Consider the following 12958-nt stretch of genomic DNA (forward strand, 5'->3'; position numbering starts at 1 on the left):
TTTCTTTAGTGGGTCAGTTTTTGTCATTTTCAACCTGGATTTTCAGCTAATGGGTCAGTATTCAAATTCAAACTTTTTTTTTTTTTTTTTTTTTTTTTTTTTGTTCAACATCAGTAATTATATTATGATACCCAGTGCTATTTTTTGTAAAAGAATAGGTGCCAGTACACATTCTTTGCTATCCGGAAAACTTGAAAATTAAAAAGATGAAGTACAGTACTAAAAAATTATTTCCTGATATTGTTACTTTAGTAGAATCTTTGTGGAATAAGAACAACAAATTAAGTGAATTAACACACAGTTTATTAGGCATAAATTTATTATTCAAGTATGCTAGGGGCCTTTGCCCTCTGCTTCCTGTGCTCTCTTTTCATAAAATAAAATACTTTTTATTACTATTGAATACACCATGAATTGTCAAACTAATAAAGTAAGCTTATCTGTGAAAATATCTAAACCTCCCAAACACTTCCTGGTTAATTTCATAAATATACGTGGTCTCAATTCTAATCTCAATGATGTCCATTTCCACTTGCAGTCTGCCAAACCCATGTACTTTTTCTGACAGTCTGTTATCGGTTGAGTCAATTACTGCTCATCTCAGTTTCCCAAATTATTTGCTGTACGATTCCTTTTGCCTCAAAGGTGGTACTTGTGCATATGTCCATTTTTGATATTCCTTATCAGAGACTTGGTAACTTGGAATCTCCTCTTTTAGATCTTCTCTGGCTTAAAATCTCTCTACCTCATTCTGTGAAATTCATCTGTTGTCTCTACCGTTCTCTCAACTCCACTAATCACTTGGAGCTCTTTGACTTTCTCCAGTCTAACTTTCCCAACAGTGAGGTAATTTTCCTTGGTGATTTTAATGTTCACAACTCCAGCTGGCTTCTGTTTTCTAGTCACACCAACCCAGCTGGTCGAGATGCTGAGGCTTTTGTAATTACTAATGACCTTGCACAGATTGTTCATTTATCTGCAAAAATACTAGACAGTCTTAAAAATACAGCGAACACGCTAGATCTTTTTCTCACAAATCACCCTTCTAAGTACACGGTTGAAGAACTTCACGAGAACGTCAGATTACCTTTATATCCTTAAAAGGAACAGACATATTTTCATTACGAACAATATTGCCAGATAAATCTAATATATCCGAAGTCTTCCAGTTTCTGAAACGGATTAACTACCATAATTTGATATAAAAATCATAACAAAAGACATTATCGAATAAGCCATAAATCATAAGTTTGGCACATTATAGCCATAGAAGCTGATGCACCAGTAAAATATCCAATCCAACCAACCAGCATGGTTGAAGTGAGTGGTCCTTTAGGCACCTCAGATCCCAACTTGATGGTCTCTTCTCCAATGGAGCCCTTATCTCATGGCTATTCCCAACCTCTTGTTGTTTGGCATTACAAGAATGCAAAATAGGATGCACTTCTAACTTTCTTGGCACACATACATTACAAATATTGCTTTCTCTGCATCTCAAAAACTTGGTTTTCTCTTTTTCGTAGGCGCCTCCGTAGCCAGGTGGGAAGGAGCAGCAGTGCATAGCACACGCTTCTTGATTAGACAGGGGTTCGAGCCCATCACCACCAAATACGGAGCATGCGGTAAGGTCAGGGAATGACCACTGCACCGGAGCAATATGGCCTTAGTTGCTAATGCTCCTAAAAACCAAATAACATCTCTTTTTCGTCCTCTGCGTTACTTTTATTCCAAACAGCTCTTCACTCTGAGCAAATCTAACCTACCATGGAATATTGTTCCCACATCTGGGGTGGTCAGATTACTGTTTCAAAACTTCCGATGTCAACGTTTGCTCAGATTGTGTCTGGGAAATTATTCTTGTAGGAACGGAATCCTTTATCCCACACTCCACTTTAAAATCTCGTCCTTTATCTAAACCTTGGTTTTCCAATAAATGTGCCAAGGCTGTTCAAGAGAAGAAAGTTGCATATCGTAATCAGTTTGTTTCCAATTCTTCAGTTTCATTTTCTGCCTACACCAAAGCTCGCAACAATTGTAAAGCAGTTATTAATCAGTCCAAACTAAGATTAGAAAACTTGTCTTGCCCTAATGGCAGCCGAGCAATTCTGGCCTCTTGCCAAAGCTATCAGCCACAACTTTTGCCCATCTCTTCTCCCAACTCTGTCAAAACCAGATGGTTCTGTTGTCATTTCAGCCAAGGATAAAGCTGACCTGCTAGCTAGCATCCCATTTTTCTTCCAACTCATGTATTAATGATCTTGCTAAAACACCTCCCACTATTCCCAACACGCTCCATTTAATGTCTCCTGTGGTCTTCCGTTAAAAGGATGTCAGAAGGATTTTGACGAATCTTGATGCTAAGAAAGATCCAGTTCCTGGTGATATTTATCCACTTGTTCTCAAAACCTGCACTCCTGAACTTACTCCTGTTCTTTGCTGCCTTTTTTTCACTTTCTTTTCCAAAGGTGTTTTTCCTTCTGCTTGTAAATTTGCTCATATCCAGCCAGTTCCTAAAAAGGGTGATAAATCCCTCCAATCCAATTATCATCCCGTTGCAATTACTTCTACTCTTTCTAGAGTAATGGAGAAATCAATTAACCGTCAACTCTTAACCTACCTAGAAACCTTCCATCTGATCAATGATCACTAGTATGGATTCCGTCATTGTCGATTCACTGGTGATATTCTGACTTACGTTACACATTTATCTTTACAAATTCAGTGGAAAAGTTTGGTGAAACACAGGCAGTTTCTCTTGACATCTCAAAGGTTTTATATAGTGTTTGGCATAACGGTCTTCTAAACAAGCTTCCATCTTATGGTTTGCCAACTGTTTTTTTTTGAGTGGCACCTCCATAGCCAGGTGGGAAGGAGCAGCAGTGCGTAGCACATGCTTCTTGATTAGACTGGGGTTCGAGCCCATCACCACCAAATATGGAGGATGCGGAAAGGTCAGGGAATGACCACCGCATATCCCAGAGCAATATGGCCTTAGTTGCTAATGCTCCTAAAATCCAAATAACAAACAAACAAACTTTTTTTTTTTTTTTTTTTTTAATTGGTTATCCAGTTTTCTCTCTGATTGCTAACTGTGGGTGATAGTAGATGGCGCTCTGTATTCTAACTTCTCCACTAACAGTGGGGACCCCCTAGGTTAATTTCCTTCCCCTACTCTTTTCCTCTTGCATATTAATGACCTTCTTCCATTGACTGGAAATCCTATCCACAGTTTTGCTGATGATAGCACTTGCATTCCACTTTCCATTTTGAGAAACCTTGCCCTGCTCAATCAGCTTCAACTTCTTGAATATCTGCTACCAATTCCTTAAATGCTGATCTCCAGGTAATTCTCCAGTGGGGCAAAGACAACTTAGTTAATTTCAACCCTTCTAAAACTCAGTCTTGTCTTATATCTCGCAAAAAAAGATTCTTCTGCTCCTATGCTTATCTTTAGTGACACTCCGATTTCTAGGCAAAATGATATATATATTTTGGGGATTACCCTGACTTCTAATCTCTCTTGGCACAAGTACATTACAAATATTGCTTTCTCTGCATCTGAAAAACTTGGTTTTCTCTTTTTAGTCCTCTGTGTTACTTTTATTCCAAACAGCTGTTCACTCTACAAATGGCAAATCCACCCTACCATGGAATATTGTTCCCACATCTGGGGTGGTTCCCCCAAAATCTCTCTCTCTCTCAGGCTTCTAGATTCCATTCAGAAGAGGGCAGTTAGGTTAATTGATGACTCATATCTGCGTCTCAACTTGCTATCTCATAGACATACTGTTTTTGCTGCATGCCTTTTCTACAGATACTTTCATAGGCACTGTTCTTCTGAATTGGCTTCTGTAATTCCTGCTCTCTCTTTCAAAACAGTCTGAATATGTGCCACCACCAACCAACATCCATTTACTGTCCAACTTCAAACTCATTTAACCAGCTTTTCATCTTCCTCGTTTATTCATTCATCTGCCATTTTCTGGAACAACCTTCCTTCATATGTATTTCCTGAAAATTACAGTATACAGAAGGTGAAGTCTAATGTCAACAAATATCTTCTTTTGTCTTGTCAACCTCCAACCCAAGCTCGGTACTAAGTACTATAGGTTCTAATACTTCTTGTGTTTGGGGTTTTTATAAAAAAAAAAAAAAAAATTACTCTGGGATTACTGCTACACATATGCAATACTTAGCATTTGTCATTTTTAAACTTCAAATGCTATTTCTTATCTGTCTAATTTTTTAAAGATTTTGTTGCAGTAGCATACCTTGATTACTGTTAAAAATCACCCTTCCAACCTTTGTATCATCTGCAAACTTAGATATTAAGCCTGATAAACCTCCGTATTAAAAAAGTTCTCCACCCTGGGAGACTCCACGGAAGGAAGAGCAGTTTCCATTGATATTCAAGATATGGTTGTGTGTGGTGTGCGTGCACATTTGGAACTATTGCTTTTTTTTTAGATTATATTTGCTTTCTTTTAGCTTGCATTTTCAAAATATTTAAAGTATTTCCTTTGTCATCTCTCCCAAATTATAGCAAAGACCATATCCATTATGCCAAGCATAATTGTGAACAATCATATCAAAGAGACATTCAAGTTCCAGTATGTCCCCTGTGCAATACACCCATACCTGTGAAGCGTGGGGAACCTCCAGATATTAAAGTAGGAGAACATATAGATAGAGACTGTAAAGATCCTGCTAGTGCTAAAAAGAAGGTATATCTTATTGAATATTGAACTCTTTATTCTTTGATTTATAAAAAAATTGTTAATAAAGATCTTTTTTTAACACCACATATACAATAATACTCTGTAGCAGCTGTACAAATTTTGAAAACTACAATTGTTTCTACAGACTGCATTAGAGGGAATTATGATATGGATACAGTGGAATGCAAATTAATTGTCTGCTTGTTCCTCCAATAGGAGTGATCCTGAAACAACTCTTAACAATAAGAATTCAACATGTACAGAGGATTTCCCATCCTATAGGACAAGTTTTATTGCAGAGTGGTAAAGGCATCTGAAATGGTTGTGTTAATATTCTTGATGGAGAAATTTCAGGGCCTTCAACAATTATCATAAGGAAAATGAAGAAATTTTGTTAGGGTAGACCTCTTTGCAAGTTTATAAATTGACTTATGTGGTCTGTTTGAGTATTGGCTCTGTGGAAAACTTTACACGAATGCAAATAAGTTTTTTTTTTTTTTTTTTTGTCTAATATACATTGGTCCTTAAGTAATGAAATATGTTTGACCATAAATAACAACACTATTTTAAATATATATTTTAATAATAAAATAATTTAAGATTAAAGCCTCAAACCACAAAATTTTCTATACATTCAAATTAGTGCAATGCATCAGTTCTGTATGTAGTAAATCACTGAAGTTGATGAAATGATATTGTTTTCATTACATCTTGTATTGCGACTACCTTCACAACAAGTTGCTTGTCATTGTACAACTTCAAATAAGTAATGCTTCCCCATTAGAGAAGGCTATTCTTACTTATTCTCAGTGGATGCCACCACTGATATGGCCGTTTCAGGGCTATTTGGCCCTTCATCAGTGGGTGGGTAGGTACCCAGTGGTATAACGACTGACAACCCAGTTATGAAGTTAATTCAACAATATGAGACGTGGCAAACAGTATACAATAGTTAGACTAAAATAAAATGTTGGGAAAAAGCCTTGAACCACAGACTTTACTAGATGTAAAGTTAGTGCAATGCATCGTATGCATCAAATTTTGTGGTTTGAAAAAAATATTTTTTGAAATCAAAAAATGAGAGAGGAAGTGTTTTCTATGATAAAACTCTGAGGGATTACATTAAATATCTTTATAGGCAACTTGAATGGGCAGGTAAGTGTTAATATATTGTTATGGGAGACTTCAAGTTTCCATTCAATATTAGTATTGGCAAATGATACAAGAAAGCAAGCTTATACAGCAACAATCAACCACCTGTGGACTAAAGGAAAACTTTCACACATCTATTCTGCGACTCTCCTTCCTCAATTTGAATTTATCCTTTCATGTAAACACCAAGGCAGAATGCACTGGTACAAAGGAACTAGTTGTTGTAGGTGACTCTGTAAGGGAAACGGAAGAAAAAGGGATAGATGGAACAGGACCAGGGTATGTCTGCCAGTGGCAAAGGTATGATGTTGTAGAGCAGATATCATCCTTTAAGGGCACAAAGGGTGATGTTGCTGTACATGTTAGCACTAACGATATCAAGAGTAGGAGACCGGCAGAATTACTTAACAAGTACAAGACAATTCTGAAAAAAAGCCATGAGTTATGTTGAAAATGAAAGTGTCTGCAATTCTGCCCAGACACAATAGGAGGGAGTATGATGAGAGCCTTGCTGATCAATTCGGCCCTGGAGAGATTGTGCAAGGCTCAAGGGGTAGAATTTTCCCAGCCTGGTCTGTGCTTGTTAACAGGAGAGACTGCTTCTACAGGGATGGGATACACTTAAATAGAAAGGGTGCAAGAATATTTGCTGATGCTATCGAGGCATAGTTAAGTGGGTTGGAAAACTGCTAGCTTGAGGGTGATACACAGACTAATAGATTAACAGTAGCCGCTGGCAGAAATAAAATGATTCTTGCACTACATCTATTGAAAAGCAATTGGGCAGCAGCCTGGAAAACAACACAATGGGAATTTCCAGGATTTGCTGGGAGTCATAGTGGAACAAGTAAATGGATAGGCTGTGTTAGGGTAACTAAGAGCAGAAACAGGTGCATGTACACCAATGCTAGGAGTATAGTTAATAAATTAGATGAGCTTGAAGTGCTAGTTGAGACATCAAAGGCAGATATTGTTGGGATATAAGAGACATGGTGTCACACAGACATAAGAAGTGTAGAACTGGAATTTGGGGAGTACAATGTGTACAGAAAGGATGGACAGGAGGGGTAGTAGTAGTGCCATGTGATGCAAGAAAGCAAGTGTATGAGTTTATGCAGCATCAGCCTAAAAAAAAATCACACCATTCCCTCCAAATGCCTGTCCAGTTCCTCCTTAAATTTATTCAACCTCTGAACTACAACGACAGATGGAAGTTTGTTCCAGCAATTAACCACCCGGTGGCTAAAGGCAAATTTCCGCACATCTATTCTACATCTGTCTTTTCTTAATTTGAATTTATGCCCCACCTTAGGTTCGTAATCTGAACAAGTGGAAGGATCCCATCAGAATTCGGCGTGCTCAACCCATTCAAGGCCTTATATACCTCAATCAGATCACCCCGCAGGTGCCTAGTCTCCAGCCACTGCAATTTGCAGAACTTAAGCCTCTCTTCGTAAGAGGATCCTTCATTCCCCTCACCAATCTTGTTGCCCTTCTCTGTGCATGCTCAAGTAAATCTACATCCTTCCTAAAATGAGTCCTCCAGACAGACCTGTACGCAGTACTCAAGGTGTGGCCTGACCATTTCCTTATACAGAGGGATAATCACCTCCTTTTCCCTGCTAGCAAAATTCCTATGTGACATTGACAAAACCCCATGACCTGCCCTGGCAGCCTGTCTGCATTGCTCAGAAAATTCATATCTGACTGCACAATTACTCCCAGGTCTTTTTCATTTTCTACCACCTTAAGTGTAGTACCACACAGTTGGTACATTTCTGTGGGGTTACTTCTACCCATATGCAGTACTTTGCATTTGTCAAGGTTAAACTTCAGTTGCCACTTCTTAGCCCATCTGCCCAAATTATCTAGATCCTGTTACAGTAGCACGCTGCCATTACTGTCATTAACAACCCTGCCAACCTTTGTATCATCTGTAAACTTCAACATTTAAGCCTGATATACCTTCATCAATATCATTGATAAATATACAAAACAACAGTGGACCTAACACTGAACCCTGTGAGAATCCACTAATAACATTAGTCCAAGAAGAGCAGCACCCATTGATTACCACCCTCTGTCTTCTCCCACTTAACCATCCTTTTATCCATTGTAGCAACTTACCCTTAATACCATTCTGCTCCAATTTGTACAATAGTCTTCCATGCGCAACAGTGTCAAAAGCTTTCCTGAAATCCAAATATGACATCAAAATTATTTTTTGCATCCAGTTCCTTTGTAACCACATCATAATATCCTATCAAATTTGTCAGACAAGACTTTTCCTTAACAAACCCATGCTGTGTCTGAATTATTGCTGCAGTCTTGTCTAGATGATCCTGCAATGCATCTTTAACCAGTGACTCCATTATTTTACCCGGAACAGAAGTTAAACTAACTGGTCTGTAATTACTCGTGTCACCTTCGATTTCTCTTTGAGAATTGGGGATACATTTGCGCATCTCCAGTCCGTGGGAACCTCTCCTGAGTCCAAGGAAGCTCTCATAATTATGGCTAAGGGTTTGCTTAGTTGCTTTGCCGCCTACTTTAATATAACTGGATAGATCCCATCCACCCCAGGTGCTTCTCATATGTTTAACTTCAACAATTTCTCCTCCACTTTGCTATCAGTTATATATCCTGCTACAATTTGATACCTTCTGCCATTTTCAAACCTTAATAATTCCTCATGTGTGAATGTAGATGCAAAATACTCATTCAGTTTGTTTGCTGTCTGAGCAGTATCATCAACAGTCTAACCATAGATGTCAAGTGGATCAATCATATTCAACCCCTTCTTTTTAGAGTTTATATAAGTAAAGAAATCCTTGCTGTTTTTCTTAGCATCTTTTGCCAAGGATTTCTCGTAATCTGCCTTCGCCTGGCTAACCTTCTTTGTCACCTGATTACAGACTAGCTTATATTTGCCATAGGTTTCTGAGGTGCTTGATAATTTATATGCATCCCATGCATTTTTCTTCTCTGTTACGAGTCTCATTAGTTCATTAGATAACCATTTAGGCCTAAACCTTGAACAATATTTCTTAATAGGTATGAAACTTTTAGTAGCTTCCACGATTAATTCCTTGAATGCTTCCCACTTAGAATTTACTGTTGGTAACATCTCAGTTTATCCCACTGTACAGAATTTAAAAACTGTCGGAGACCTCTGTACTCACCTTTACGGAAGCAAAAACCCTTTCCTTTTCCCCTGATGATAATTAAATCTTTAAGTAAATACCACATCAGTACACTGTGATCACTGCCACCTAGTGGTTCCTTTATCTGCAAATTCTTAATACACGAATGATCACTGCTGATAACCAGATCAAGAGTATTACTTTCTCTGGTTGTCTCGAACATGCTGCTGCAGAAAACAATCATCCAGTAAATCCACAAAAGTCCGACTAGTGTGTGAGTGACCAACCCACAAGTTCCAGTCAATATCTGGGAAGTTAAAATCGCTCATTATAAAACGTTCTGATTTACTAGCCCACTATTTCTCTGTACAATTGTTCATTAGAGTCATTAGGCCTATAACACACCTCTACTCTTATTTTTGCTTTCGCAGTGCTTATGTCACACCAAACTGACTCAACAGTGCACTGTTCATCTATATCAACTGGATGCACTTCTTTTGATTTTGTTTTTCTTAATTAACAGCATAACACCCTCCTCCCTTTCTATCCTGTCTATCCTTTCTGTACTCATTGTACTCCCCAAATTCCAGTTCAGCATTCCTTATATCTGTGTGACACCATCTCTGCTATCCCAACAGTATCCGCCTTTGATGTCTTGACCAACACATCAAATTTATTTACTATACTTCTAGCATTGGTATACATGCTCCTACTCCTATTCTTAGTTACTCTAACACATCCCCATATACCCACCTATTTCAGGATGACTGCCATCCATCCCTGAAACCCCCAACACCCCACGCTCCAGGTCGCTACTTATTCTAATAAAGTTGTGCAAGAATCACCTTCACCTCTGCCTACGGCTACTGTTAAACTATTAGGCCTTGTATCCCCCCAAGCTATCAGTTTTCTGACCCACCTAACACTGCCTCGATAGCATCAGCAAATAATCTTGCACCCTTTCTATTTAAGTGTATCCCATCCCTATAGAAGCAGTTTCTCCTGTTAACAAGTATGGTCCAGGCTGAAAAAAATTCTACCCCTTGAGCCTTGCACATTCTTTCCAGGGCTGAATTGATCGACAAGGCTCTCATCATATACTCCCTTCTATCGTGTCTGGGCAGAATTGCAGACACTTTCAAATTCAACCCTAATTCTCGGTGTTTGTTCAACAGTGACCTGTACTTGTTAAGTAATTCTGCCGGTCTCCTACTTCTAATATCATTAGTGCCAACGTGTACAACTATATCACCTTTTGTGCCCTTAAAAGATGATATCCACTCTACAACGTCATCAACCTTTGCCTCTGGCAGACATACCATGGTCGTGTTCCACCTATCCTTTTTACAAAGCATGTTTCCCATTTCCCTGACAATACTTGCCAACAACTACTAGTTCCTGTGGGACCAGCGCATTCTGCCTTGGGGGTTGCCACTGTGTTGCGTGATGACAAAGTGCAAGCTCTGGCGTTGATGTGGGCAGCTGAGAGCCTGATGGGCCCCTCAATTTAGATCTTTCGAGGCCATCCACCCTGTCCTTCAAACTCTCATATAGGCCCATAACAACACTGAGTTGTCCCCTGATTTCCTTACATTGCGCGCACACACACAAAGACATCCCCCATGGCAATGTCATGTTCCGTTCCAGAGAGTTTGGCAAACATTTCACGTTACACACTTTTTTTTTTTTTTAGGCTGTGATGCATTGGAGATCGCCTCCCTCAGTTCTCCCCCAAGTCACAGGACTCCTGCCACTTTGTGCCCTTTGCTTTGCTGCTCTAGTTTGGGGCATGATACTTCAAATTAATAAAATCAATAAATTAAATTAATTAAATGTCAATACTACACTATCTAATAGAAACAGTGAAGCGTATTACTCTATAAATTATACGTTAGAGCTACCTAACTACCTCATGGGGTTATGCTGTTAGTTAAGAAACACAAAATCTAAGGAGGTGTGTTCAATTGATGTTGGTGGACAATGCAATGGAATCTGTTTGGTGTGACATAAGCACTGGGAAAGGAAAAATGAGAGTAGGTGTGTATTATAGGCCTAATGAATCTGAGTATAATGAGCTATTGTACAGAGAAATAGGGTGGGCCAGTAAATTAGTGTCGTATAATATGGGATTTTAATTTCCCAGATATTGATGGGAATTTGTGGGTTGGTCACTCACACTAGCAAGGCTTTTGTGGATTTCTGGGATGATTGTTTTCTACAGCAGAATGTTCAGGAGGCAACTAGAGGGAGTTTTCTGACCAGTGCAGACGGTCTGCAAGAGCAGCTCATGGTGTCTTGTCAATGATATACAGCAATTTTTTTAGCAGGGATAAGGAGGTGATTATCCCCTTGTATAAGGCAATGGTCAGGCCACACCTTGAATACTGTTTACAGGTCTGGAGGCCTCATTTTAAGGATGTAGAGCTGTTGGAACAAGTACAGAGAAGGGCAACAAGATTAGTGAATGGAACAAAGGGTTGCTCTTACGAAGAAAGGCTTAAGTTTTGCAAATTACAGTGTCTGGAGACTAGGCACCTGCGAGGTGATCTGATTGAGGTGTATAAAACCTTGAGTGGTTTGAGCTTTCTCACTGTTGATGCGATTCTTCCTCTTGCTCAGAATAATTTCCTGAGAGGGCATAAATTCAAATTGAGGGAAGATGGTTGTAGGATAGACATGCGGAAGTTTGCCTTTAGCCAGCAGGTGGTTGATTGCTGGAAAAAACTTCCATCTGTCATTGTAGAAGTTTATGGCTTATATAGATTCAAGGCAGAACTTTACCAACATTTGGAGTGAGCGGATGGGTTAAATAAGGGTGATGTGTGTTGTTTTTTTTTTTTTTTTTGTTTTGTTGGCTGATACTATATAAGCTTGCTTTCTTGCATCATGTGCCTTTGCTAATGTGTGTAGGCTGAGTAAGGGGAAAAATCCCATCAGCATTAAGCTTCCTCATTCCATTCAAAGCCTTAAACGTCTCAATCAGATCATGTCACAGGTGCCTAGTCTCCGCATGCTCCAATTTTCAGAACTGAAGCTATTTCTTGTTAAGACCATCCGTTTGTTCCCCTTACCAATCTCATTGCCCTTCTCTGCATCCGTTCCAGAAGCTCTACATCCTTCCTAAAATGTGGTCTCCAGACCTGTTTGCAGTACTCAAGATGTGGCCTGACTATTACCATTATACAATGGCATAATCACCTCTTTATCCATTCTAGCAAAATTCCTGTATATTGTTGACAAAATCTCATGAGCTGTCCTGGCCACCTGTCTGACCTACTCAGAAAACTTTTTATATCTGACTGCACAATTATCCCCACGTCTTTTTCATTTTGCACTACTCTGGTGTAGTACCTCACAGCTGTTATGTTACTCTGGGATGGTTAATGATGGGGTTCTGATACTATTCATATGAAGTACTTTGATAAGTGCAATGTTAAACTTCAGTTGTCTTTCTCAGCCCATCTGCCTAATTTTTTTTTAGATCTTCTGCATTAGCATACAGTTGTTACTGCCATTAACCGGCACCTCCGTAGCCAGGTGGGAAGGAGCAGCAGTGTCGTAGCACACGCATCTTGATTAGACCGGGGTTCGAGCCCGTCACCACCAAATACGGAGGATGCGGAAAGGTCAGGGAATGACCACTGCATATTCACGGAGTAATATGGCCTTAGTTGCTAATGCTCCTAAAAACCAAAAAACAGCGAGTAGAAATAACAGCCATTAACCATCCTGCTTGCCAACCTTTTTGTCATCTGCAAACTTAGACTAATCACTTCTTCAGCAGGAATAATTTTTGAACCACATGGATGACTGTTATTTATTTCAAGGGACATAAATATTTGATTTGGTTCTTACTAATGACCTAAACATTATAAATATTACGGTACAGGTATACAGGTAATATTTATAATTAACTGGAGGTGACCATAGGTCCTGGAATTGGTA

The 12958-nt window shown here is 39.1% G+C and overlaps 1 protein-coding gene across 1 annotated transcript in view; it reads left to right on the forward strand.

The window, feature by feature from the left end:
• LOC150080734 (AN1-type zinc finger protein 2A) overlaps positions 1–12958 on the forward strand; it is a 100181-nt gene that overhangs the window by 37135 nt on the left and 50088 nt on the right. Inside the window, exon 3 of the mRNA XM_090381287.1 lies at positions 4544–4724. Coding sequence (XP_090237413.1) covers positions 4544–4724 — 181 coding nt within the window. The remainder of the gene's footprint in view (positions 1–4543; positions 4725–12958) is intronic.

The sequence above is a fragment of the Mastigoproctus giganteus genome, chromosome 9 (genome assembly GCF_048544385.1).
Source record: "Mastigoproctus giganteus isolate SK-2022 chromosome 9, ASM4854438v1, whole genome shotgun sequence".
Lineage (NCBI taxonomy): Eukaryota > Metazoa > Arthropoda > Arachnida > Uropygi > Thelyphonidae > Mastigoproctus > Mastigoproctus giganteus.